Source organism: Numenius arquata, chromosome Z (assembly GCF_964106895.1).
Source record: "Numenius arquata chromosome Z, bNumArq3.hap1.1, whole genome shotgun sequence".
Lineage (NCBI taxonomy): Eukaryota > Metazoa > Chordata > Aves > Charadriiformes > Scolopacidae > Numenius > Numenius arquata.
Genome location: NC_133616.1, coordinates 18,726,344 through 18,738,716, shown reverse-complemented (window position 1 = coordinate 18,738,716; position 12,373 = coordinate 18,726,344). Strand labels below are relative to the sequence as shown.

At 39.0% G+C, this 12,373-nt stretch overlaps 1 protein-coding gene across 1 annotated transcript in view; it reads right to left on the bottom strand.

The window, feature by feature from the left end:
- ITGA2 (integrin subunit alpha 2) overlaps window positions 1-12,373 on the bottom strand; it is a 45,683-nt gene that overhangs the window by 23,253 nt on the left and 10,057 nt on the right. The window contains exons 4-12 of the mRNA XM_074165653.1: window positions 10,586-10,700; window positions 10,071-10,198; window positions 8,775-8,923; window positions 7,688-7,838; window positions 7,095-7,260; window positions 5,771-5,844; window positions 4,200-4,338; window positions 2,031-2,176; window positions 518-661 (exon numbers count right to left, since the gene is read on the bottom strand). Of these exons, the coding sequence (XP_074021754.1) occupies window positions 518-661; window positions 2,031-2,176; window positions 4,200-4,338; window positions 5,771-5,844; window positions 7,095-7,260; window positions 7,688-7,838; window positions 8,775-8,923; window positions 10,071-10,198; window positions 10,586-10,700 (1,212 nt within the window). The remainder of the gene's footprint in view (window positions 1-517; window positions 662-2,030; window positions 2,177-4,199; window positions 4,339-5,770; window positions 5,845-7,094; window positions 7,261-7,687; window positions 7,839-8,774; window positions 8,924-10,070; window positions 10,199-10,585; window positions 10,701-12,373) is intronic.

Sequence of the window (12,373 nt, the reverse complement as noted above, 5' to 3'; positions counted from 1 at the left end):
AGCAGAATGGGCGAGATTGCGCTGGGCAGGGCTCCGGGCTCCATCCGCAGTTCTCTGACCAGGCAGGCTTGGCACCATTCACCCCTGCCCGTGTGCCACAGCCCGGGAAAAGCACATGCTCTGTTTCTCATTACAAAAAACACCGCTCGCAATATTTTTAACACTTTGAAAAAGACACACTAAATCGTGACTTAGAGGCCCTGAAAAGATCCGGGGCCAAAGGCCTTTTAGCCTGCATGTGGCCAGTGTGCTTTGAAAGAAATCAGCAATGCCGGCTTGGGCAAGTCTGCTGCACCAGTTGGCTGTGGGGCCAGAGATCGCTCTTCTGATCGCTCTTTTATTTAACAGAACAGACAGTGCCACTAAGTGCTACTGCAGTTTGGACTGCGTTTTCTTTGGTAAAACTGTAGTCCAGGAGCAATGGTAAATCCCTGCAGCTGCAAATGAAAATGTCAGCACTTAGCATGGACGGAGAGGCAGGAAGCCGGTTCCAGCTTTGCGACAGTGCCATTCTTACCTTTGTGATGGAAAACATGTATACTCTCCCTTCCTCTTTCTTCAGGTCATTCATAAACATTGGTGCACCCACAAGTAGCACATCTGTCACAGAATCCCTGTTAACATCCACCGAACAGACCACACTGCCAAAGTAGGAGCCAATCTGAAAGCAGTAGTAAGAGAGTAGTGTTTGTATGTGGACTTTGTAAAGCATAATGTTTCAGCACCTGACTCAGAAAACTTACACCCAGAAATAGTTCAATACTAATGAATGAAACTGCCCATTGGAATGAAATTACTATATAGCGTACTCCCATGTTTTAAGAATCATATCCTTATGATGTATCCACTGTTTCTGCCCAGTAGCTGCTGCTATGGTTTCATCACTCAGCAATAACAATGCAAACAGAGAATAAGCTATGGAAGGTATACTTTCTTATATTAAGCTATGCATATGAAACTACCCAATCTGATTTACTCTCAGATTTGTCTTACAAGCAAACAGAAAACATCTAAACTTGCTGCTCTTTTCCAACGGGAGAAAAAGAGAATGAGTGTCCAAATCACTCTTTTGATGTCATCTACTTCACAACATCTCAGGCAGAGTGGACCTTACTGAGTCTCCTCCAGTTAGGCCAGGTTGACAGAATCATAGAATGCTTTAGGTTGGAAGGACCTTAAAGATAATCTAGTTCCAACCCCCCTGCCATGGGCAGGGACACCTCCCAATTAGGCCAGGTTGCTCAAAGCTCCATCCAGCCTGGCCTTGAACACTTCCAGGGATGGAGCATCCACAACTTCCCTGGACAACCTGTTCCAGTGTCTCACCACCCTCACAGAGAAAAATGTCTTCCTGATATCTAAACTAAATCTACTCTCTTCCAGCTTGAAGCCATTACCCCTCATCCTATCACTACACGCCCTTGTATAAAGCCCCTCTCCAGCTTTCTTGTAGGCCCCCATTAAGTACTGGAAGGCCATTATAAGGTCTCCCTGGAGCCTTCTCTTCTCCAGGCTGAACAATCTCAACTGTCTCAGCCTATCTTCATAGGAGAGGTGGTCCAGCCCTCTGATCATTTTTGTGGCCTTCCTCTGGACTCACTCCAACAGGTCCACATCCTTCTTGTGCTGAGGGCTCCAGAGCTGGATACAGGACTCCAGTACCTGTGCTGGGGTCTCACCAGAGTAGAGTACAGGGGCAGAATCACCTCCCTCATCCTGCTGGTCACACTTCTTTTAAGGCAGCCCAAGATACAGTTGGCTTTCTGGGCTGCAAGCCTGCATTGCCGGCTCATGGCACATTAAGTAGCTTTGTATATTATTTTTTATCACTAACTGGATGACTTCCTGAAATATTATTTAAAGAATTACAGTTAACCTCATTGAAATAGTCTAGTGGCAGAGAAAAGTTCAAGTGGATTCTAAATGCCTTGCAAGAAAGAGGAATTTTCAGAACAAATGCACTGCAATTTACTGCTTTGTCAATAAAAACATGCCTGCAAAATCTGCACTCATGACCAAAATATACATGCCTGCTCGCCTCTCTGGGACTGCACAATTATGATATTACCATCGCTGTCAACATCATAAACCACTACTCTGCCAGTGTAGTTGGATCTTGGTGCGCCAGCAACAAAATAGACAGAGCTCTGAGTTGAGAGGACAGCAACAGAATAACCTGGGGAGAAAAGCCAACATTTATGTGTGTGAGAGACCATTAACAACAAGTTGTTGGTTGGTTATCCATAAAGGCACAGAGAATGAGTCAATCTGGTATGTTAGTTGCAGAGAATGATGCTTCCAGATGGGAAGTTAAGCTGTCACATATGCATAAAATTTGCAATAGTCTTCTGGAGGGAACAATGCCACACAGATCAAGTTGAAGCAGGTTTGCAGAATAGCATGAACAATAGTTTAGCATATTTGGTAAAATGCAGAGCACAAAAATGTCATGCTTATGAAGGAGATAGGAAAAAGACTTCAAAGAGTATCCTTGGAATGAAGAAATAAAGAGAAATATGAGATGAACATTTGGGCCAGCCTTCAAACCACGAAGGAACACCTAGCTTCTGCAAAGCTTGCAGTGCGTTTTCCCACAGCTCACCAAACCACAGCCCAATGTATTGGCTGAATATAACAGGCTATATTAATGGCTTGTCAGCTGAAGGGCTTACGCTGATTGAACTTTTTTGAACATTTTAATCCTCATTCCCGTTATTCTAGTATAATTTGCTTTCAGGAAACATCTTTTAATACCTGAAAATATTTTAAATATGTATTAGCGCTATAAAGCTAGCATTACTACATATTGATTGTTCAATTGATTGATACTCAATTGATTGTTCACAGTCAGTTACAGATTGTACACTTCTGTGGTTTAATTACAGCAAACATTGTAACAGAAGAAAACAAAATCATAATTTATAAAGTCTGTAGTTTAAACTGAATAGCAAAATACCAGTGATTGGGCAAAATATGAAGGTCTTTAGCAAGCTCCAAGTGAGGAGCACAGCCTAAAAGGATTATGCTTTGGTCACTACATATACCAGTCTAATTCAGATTTGTGTTCAGTCACTCTTTTTCTAGGGAGAGAACATCATTGGAGACTAGAAGTTCAACAAGCAACAACAAAACAAGATTTTATTCTTTAAGTTAAGGCTACACTTCCCTAATTAATACAACATACAGCCATTTGAAGTGAGAGACTGCAGTGCAGAACGGGGTCCAGTCTAGCAAGCTGTGATGTGCTAGTAGCCCTTTAGCTTGGCGCCGCCAAGCTGGCAAGAGAGAGCTGGCACAGAGAGCTTTTAGTAGGGGAAAGAAGGAAGTGGAAAGGAAATGAAGGGACAGAAAAGGCAACATTGCTTGCTCCAAAAAGATTGAGGCCAACACTCTAGAAAGTACTCCTCCCCTTGGGGAGAAGTGCTGAAAGAATATGGCCTGACCTTTTAAGAATTATTCTAGAAAAGGGAAGAATAGAAAGCCTGAAGAGGTCACACATGCAAAAGAGCTACTGCTAAGCCATAGGAAATGTTAGTTGCCAAAATAGCATCTCATTAAATAACTTGAAGGATAAGAAAGTCTTAGGTGCTTAATGTAGTAGCATTATTCAGGAGTGAATCACCAGAGCAAGCATGTTGTAGGTTTGGAGAAAACATTTCAATGGCCTGAGAAGACAAACTGAGTGGCTTTACAGGGTCACAAAAATATGCATCAGAAAATATATTGGGGTTATAAATGAGACCTCTGTTAAACTGCAGCAATAGTCCTAGAACTAGAAACTGAGCTAGAAAAGACCAAGAAAAGAGTGAGTGCATGAGAGCAAGTCAATCAACTTCTCATCCACATGTAATTGGGGAAGTACACACAAATATTAAGATGGAAGGTACCCATAATCATCAGTAAGATACACTAAGGAGCCTTTTCAAATCACATGACTTCTTATGTCTCTGTGATAAAGCCTGGTTTTTTTTCCAGCATACTACATTGATACAAGTAGAATTTTAAAAATACAATAAGGATTTCAAAGATTTCATTCAATGAGTTGTTGACCATTAAATAAAATCTTTTGGGATGCAAAATTCCTTCCATATTCTCAAATCAGTTCTTAACAGGAGTCTGACTAGAGCAGAATTTCCCAAGTTCTTTAATATCTTAATAAAGGTTTGATGCATTTCCAGATTTGTATTTCAGTCCCTTACCTAGATAAGAGCTATGATTCCTGTCCTGTAGAATTTTTTCAAACACATGGCTTGGAAAGGTGGTGATGCTCTCTGAAGACTCCTGAACTACTGTTCCACTCCAGTCATAGGCCCCAACAGCACCCAGAAGCAGAATATCCTTTAAAAAATAAACCACAATATTTTAGAACTACCTATTTCAGAAAAAGTGTGAGTGAAGCTGAAGTAATTTCCTACATCACTGTGTTTAAGGCAGTCTAATGACTGCAAGCAGTTGACTGGAGCTGCTTATAGATACCACTTACATGCAGGACTTTACTGCCCTGTTAAGAGGGATTACCACCCCTCTACTGCGAGAGGATAAGTGACTGCTTTAGCTCCCGGAGCGCTGCAACTCAAGATAAAATGGGTTTATCAAAACCCTGTGATAATTTCCTAAGCCTGTCCACCCTGGGGTTGGGCTTGCCAAGTCTATGCTTTTATGCTCTCATGATCCTCAGAAGACTGAGAATCAAACAAAACTGTAAGAAACAGCTACAGGCCCCTTTTTGCCAACAAAAGTGCCAAAGATAGCACACAAAAGCTGATGAAAAAAAAAGACACAAAATTTCATTCTTTAAGTGTTTTGTAAGGAGATGTTCTTGATAGAACAGTTAAATCTAAAATCCAAATTAATATGGCTTATTATACAGAGTACACGACACAGAAATACTTAATTTTAGACTTTTACACATAAACCAAACACGGGTTAGATTATTCACATTATTAACATTCTTTACTGAATGGAGACAGTCTTATAGAAAACTGCAGTAAAAATAGTATATTTAATTTTCCTGAAGAAAATCCAAAACATTTCCTAACTTTTGCCATTTACTAGCTTTGAGTGCTTGGTAAACTTAAACTTCAATTTCCGCAAATACAAAGGACTTTTAAAAAATTATTTAATTCATCTTTAAGGGCTATGAGAAAGAAACAACCTTTCTGTATTTTCAGTTGAGAGCAGCTTGAACTACACCTGAATTTTACAAAGAGGACCTATTTGGTCAAGATAATCTTAAAATTGATTAGCAAGAAATATATGTCTTATTTATTATTCTAAGTGAAATATGCTTTAAACAAATATTATTAACTTTATAAATATTAGACAAATTCTTTTCAGATTTGATTTACTTACATCTTGGTGACTGCCTAGAAATGTACCAGCTTTACAATATGGTCTCAATTCTTCTGAGTTACTCAACTAAAAAATATTAACTTGGAGCAATTGAATTTTTCATGCTACATGAACTCGGAAATCACCACAATAATTGGATTAACACCTCTCAGAATCATTACCTGAAAGAAACTATTACTCAACCTCACATATTAATGTATATTTTTTCATTTCAGGTATATTCAGCATCTATTAGACAGAATGTTTGTGGTATTCAAATTAAAAAAAAACCAAACGCAATAACTTGACATTCTCCTGACTGTAAAAAAATCTGAAAATTGGTCATTGTGTTTTATCAGTATTATTTTGTTGCACTTCTAAGCATTCATGTCTATATAATTGCATCTATTTGTATCATTAAATAATTAAATCCACGTACCTTTTTATGTGAGTAATATGCACTGAAGCCCACCTGTGACATTTCCATTTGGAATGTATCACCTTGATCTGTACCTAGTAAAACAAATATTCACATATGGTTAACTCTACTGAACCACACAAGAGATCCAATATTACTATTTCTAAGTGTAGCTATATAAGGACTGTATGGTTTTTTTTCCCAGTCCACCAATCCTGCTAAAACATTTCCAACAAACAACAGAAATCTGAGAATTAATACAGTGTAGAATATTTGGAGGGTTAATGGCTAATTGGTAAGATGGAACCACAATGCTCTGAGTCTCTTTCAAGAAAAGGCAGAAGACGATGATAAAGATGGCTGGAATTAGTCTGCACAATGTTGCCACTGTGGATAATCTCTTTTTATGTTCCCTAGGAAGCACTAATAATGTACTGAAATTAGCAGCTTTAATAACTGTATATTCACAACTTTCAAATGAATGTTTATTATCATATAGGACGTATAAAAGTGTTGTAATTGTCCTGAAAAATACTACGACATGCAGGAATATGTTCTAAGACAGATGGATGGGACTTGGCCAACAGGAATTCAACGGGAATACAAAAAAAACAAGAGAGGGAACTCACCCAGCCAACCCCTTGACATGATTAGCAGCATGGGCCTGCTAAAGAATAGATGGCAGTGGAAGAAGAGAAGAGAGGGAGAGGGAGAGAAGAATCCATCCTGAGCTTAGGAGGGCTGAGGACAGATCGGAAGTCTCTCAAGCATGTTCTAAATTTGGCTCTAAAAAGCTGGCTTTTGGGAAGGATGAAGTGCCTCTGAGCTGCCTCTACAGCACCTTTCTCCAAACAGTACACAGAGGACTGTGGCCGATGCTAGGGACAGCACCTGGTAAATGCCATGCAGATTGCATTACTGTAGGTTTTCAGTTCTGTAATCAGTAACTTAGTCTTCTGATTTGCTTTTTAAATTCACAGTTGCTTATCATTACAGGAAAAACAGAGGTGAGTCTGACAAGCATAAAATACCTTTACTCCTCTGGTGGCAATAGCTCCGAATACATTGGTATGCATATGGGCAAGCCCCCAGTGGATGCCTAAAGCCCAGGACTTGACTGAAATTTTCATCAACTGGGGAGTATTTCCCACAAACTGCAGAAACTAACTTGAAGCTCAGACTCATTAGGGGTGGACTAGCTGGGGGAACACCTTTGCAAACCAGAGCCCTCCTGGGGAGCACGACTTGTTTTCACAGTACTACACTAAGGTGAAGCTAAATAAAATCCTTAACTCATCAGCTGGGAGAATCAGGTCTAATTTTTCAGAGATAAGGAGTATTTTACCTTCTATACTAAAAATGCGCTCTCCGAGTGTTCCTGCTTCTTCCAGTAGAGCAGCCTCAGATGACACATTGAAGAAATACTTGTCTGTTGGATGACTAGCAATTCCTTTGATTTCTTTAATTAAGTTTTTAGTATCAAGTTCATGCCTGATTAGGTATCCCAAAACCTTGTGTAAAAAAGAACAAAATAAGAAGAGTGAAGAAAATCTTGATGTTACTCCCTTTCCTTCGTATTTTTGAGTAAATATTCTACATATTCAAAAAAAATTACCTTCATGCATACTACTGATTTGCTTATCAGACTGTATTCTCACACAAGGGGCCATTCAGATAGGAAAAATACATAAACCAAGGCAAAGGAGAAAAACACTGAAGTTGCTCAGGTAATACAGGGTTTGCTTTTTCAGCCAGTACAAGAAGACCAACACTTCACTAGTTCATAAAGATTAATTCTACCTCGTTTCAGTCTGTAGTTTCAGTGTAACAATGCGTGGATTATATACAGTTTTTATATAGAACATGCACTTTCATACACATACCACAAGATGATGTTTCAAAAATTGCAATAATATATGTAATTATAGTATTACTTACAGCTATGCCAAATCTGGTTATGTTGTCTTCATTGCATTTACCTATCACTGTCTTCAAGTTGGAGCCATCATGTGATTCACCATCTGTCACAACAACCATTACTTTTGTGGCTCTGGGACGTCCTCCTGATTCAGGTGAGAAGGCATACTGCCTGTTATAAAATATTGGATTTATCACATGTCAATTTATAATGGATAGTATTCGGTATATACACCGCAATGAATATGTCCATCACTGTCTTTGAACAAGGTGCATCTGTAGTGGTTTTTATTTGGAAATTAACAATCTGCAATAGGAGTTTTCAATTATGCTCCTGGTGGCTTCTTTTCAAAGCACTGCTTTAAAGAGCCATCAGGAATGTAATCAAGGATGTAGAACAAAACCCAAAAAACCAAGTAGGACTGGATGGTATTTCTCATAGAAATACACATTCCAGGAAAACAATATTTTTTGTACAAATATTTCTAAATAAAAAGGGGCCTTTTTGTCACAACTTTTAATGTTTTCTAACACCAGAGTATCCAGGAATTGGTTCCACCAAGTTCAGACAAAGGGGAATAATAATAATAATATTATTATTAATAATAGTATTAATATTATTAGTAACAATAATAATTCGATACTACTGCAAATACAGACTCCATTAAAGGCTGTGTCCCTAAATATGATTTTCAAGGCCATTTCATTCACCATGTATTTTGGCCTAGAATCCTGTCCTTGATTCAACTGCAAAATAGCATCTTCCTATTGAGAAACAGACCTGGTTTGTATAGGTATTCAGAGTCACGGTACATTGTTTTAAGTTTTTCCTATTTTCCATGCTGCTGGTGCTGCAGTGACAAACTGATAACAGACAGATTTTATTTTCTCTGCAATCAACCAAAGCCTGACTGGCAAACATGAACATTATGGTCCCACTGAATCCAGGGATAAACTTCACTTCTTTCAATGGTTTTGCATCTTTCCTAAAAGCTTGTCCATGATGGTTGATGCACTGTCATGTTCAGATATCTGTGAGAGCCCAAATATTTCTGCTGGGTGTAAGGCAAGCTACAATAGTTGCACAGTAATCATCGATGGGTTTTACCTTGCATTGTCAATGGCTTTGAAAGTATTAGTTAGATCGCCTCCCTTCTGAAAGGTTCCCGCCATTGCTTTAACAACCTCATCCTTTGTTTGATATGTATTCAAGTTGAACACTACACGTGGATCATTAGCATACTGAATTAAACCCACCTATGCAATAAAGAAATTATGTTAGATTATCACGCATTAGAGTCAGTTACATAGAATCATGACACTTATTTATTTGTCAGGTTGGAGTAAAAGATCTGCAGATGCACACGGGGTTATAATTTTCTTTTAACACATATGAAACCAATTAATATTAACATGTTTGAAAGCAAAGAAAGCTAAAATGCTCTTGCACCTTATGTCATTTATGACGGACTACTATATGTTAACATAAACAATCTAAAATAGTAGGCATTAAACGCTTGGTTACTTCTGGAAGGGCTGATGAAGAGCATTAACACAGGGAGCTCTGGGGAAAATGAGAAAATAACAAAAATTCTACAAGCTGACAGCACCTCATTCTGATCTCCTCTAAGGAAATTCTAAAGGTTAGTTACTTGACAGCACGGTAAACCTTATTTATTTTTAATACAGGCGAAGCTAAAGACATATGCTAAGATATACATTTAGTATGAAAGAAAAAAAAGGAGAAGATGCTAAAGATGAGGTTCAGAAAGGACTGATCAGGAAGCCTAGCTTTTAAGCACCTCACTTCCAAAGTTGCCCAAGGAAGAAAGCAGCCTTTGGGAGAGAGATTTTCAGTGCCCCAGTCTTTGTTCCCAGAACTGTTTATGGAAAATGGACAACTGTAAAGACAGAAATTGTTTAAAAAAAAAGGCAGTAAAATTTTCCTTACTGTCACCAAATTAAAAGGAAAAAAGAACTCAAAGATCAGACAGTAACCAAGCAGGAAAAAACTATTTAAAAGATGCAGTAGTTGGAAAGTAAGAGACATATGAAAAGCCCATAAAAAAATCTGTTCTACTTTTACCACATCCCCACCAACTACATTTTAATTACTTTTACACCTAATGCACAAAAGAGATCTGACTCCACTAGATATAACCTAGACTTCTACTTCAGTTGGGTTATGTTTTGAATCAAATTACTAATCCCTTTTGAAGTAGATTAGCTGCCAGATAAAAAACTCAATACTGAAACATACAGGACAACTGCGTAATCTGTGCCTTTTGGGGGAGGTAACGGTAGTTACACTAAAGCACACTCGGTTTCCTTTAGAAATGCTAATAAAACCCATTGTCTTTTTTTTTTTTTTTTTTTGTCTTTCTCAAAGATGTCTTTGACTTACCTGGGTTTTGTTAAGGCCTATATCTAAGCCTTGTACAAATTTTTTCAAAAATGCCCGCACTGCATCCCAGGGATAAATGCTGTTTGACTCATCACAAACCACCACAATATCTATGACAGAGGAACACTCTAAAACAAAAATAAAATTGGAGATTAAATGCACTTTCAGTCTCAACAGATTTGCAACTCTTCAGTTAAATCCAGAGGTGCATATTTAGGTCTCACACAGGCAGCCTTCAGATCAGGAAGGTTTTGCCAGAATGAGGACTCTATAGACCCATATGCAGATTTTAAGCCTGCACTGGTGGAATGCCTCTGAATTCAGAGGAGTGAGTCCACATTTATGACAGCATTGGATCACGATTTGTCAGTCCTTGCGTGCGAATCACAGGACTTTGCTTTTTGCGCATGCACTTTTTTAAAAAATCCCAAGTTAAGAGTCCCCGAAAACAAAGTATCTTGATTTTGTTTGATATGTTTTTTTTAATTGAATCTGTTTTGCACACGTTGCCTTACTTTGAACAGCAGGAGAAAAGCTTCTTAGGATCTGGAAACTTGGACTGATTTCAGAACAGACTCCTGTTGCATAGTATTGGCTTCCACACTGCTGTGCCCACAAGGGACCACAAGTCTTTAAAAATAACAACAAAAAGAAACTATAAAAATAACAAATACTTGTCTCACCGTACCGATATACAAAAGCACAATAAGCAGGACTGCAGGCATACAGGATCAGAGAAGCCCTCTTGGGTTATCCCTTGCAACCACGGTGGCAGCATAACCCCTTCCACAGACTTTCTCTTTTAAAAGATTTTTCTATTCGTGACCATCCTAGGGCCTCCACGCTTCGCAAGGAAAATCTGGGCGGCTGTAAGCCACCTGCTCCGCAAACTACGGGTTTAAAACTCGGGTTGCTACTTGCACGCCGCCCACAAGGTTGCGGAGAAATACCTCCAGTAGCCAGGAGGTGGCACCCGAGCCCCGAGGACGCGGGTGGCGGCAGCGGGGCCGCCAGGAGCCCTCCCTGCCCTGCTTCCCGGTGCCACCAGCGGCGTCACCGCACCGAGCGGCTCCGCGGCCGGTGCGCGCGCATTTATTAATTTGAGAAGCCTTGTTCCCACGGGAAATTCACTTTGCCAAAAATATTTACAACTTTAAAACTTCATCATCATCTCCAGCCAGGGTGCAGCCTCACGGTACGCGCTGCAGCTAAAAGGATAAGTTTGGCCCTGGCCTCACAATACTACGTTTCATGGCCTTCTGGGGAAAATAATCTCGCTTCTTTCCTGAAAATTATCTCTGTAAAAAAAAACAAACAAACACGTTTTCAGCTGGATCAACCAGCTGTTGCATGACAGAAACACCTCCAATATTAGAAGGAGGATTTTTACAAAAGTATCTAGACAAATACTGAGAAAGTATTTTGTCATGAGGATATGGGGGGCCAGCAGGGAGGGCAGAGAAGGAAGAGGATGGAATACTTTCTTTTTAAAAGAAAATCATGTTAGAAACTCAAGGAAAAAACGTAACTTCTACATAACCTCTGCCCAACAGAGGTTATGTAGAACCTCTGCAAGCTTCATTACATATACTTTTCTGATTGCCCTATCCAGTCAGGAGACCCTGGAAAACAGAAAGTGCACCATCTCTATTTAGGAAGACAAAAGAGAGCCAACAGTACTATTATCCTTTTCTCAAGAATATTGAAAAAATGGTAATTAAAGGCAGAAGTAAATGGAAAATGAGCTAAATCGCATACCATTTCACACACTGGTTTACCAGTGATAGACTACATCAAACTATCTTAACATCTTTGACAAGACAGCAGATTTTCTAGGCAAGAAAAAGTATATCTATATTATCTGATCTTGAGATAAGTGCTCTTTTTAGCTGCTTCATGGGACACGATTTATTGGAAAAGATGGATATTTACAGAGGTGAGAGTTACCAAATAAATCATCTGTAGTGCTAACTGTGAAGCTGGAGGAGAGTTACCAGTCTCTATAATTTAGAGTTATTTTTTACTTTAAATTTCTTTTTACATCAATCTCACTTGCCCATTTTCTAGTTTTCTTCTGTACTAGTGGTAACTCAAAAATACTAGGAAGATGCAACAGAAAAATACAAAGCTTAAAGTGAGCCTCAAAAGCTCTCTTGCCTGTAGCTTGTTTCACTTAATTACTGCACATGCCTACAATGTATGCATCAAACTGGAATACACCTACACTGGAACAGTTTCCATGCTTACAGTTAAGATTGTAAAAAAGCATATTAAACAGGTGTTAACTTTGTTTCAATTACGCC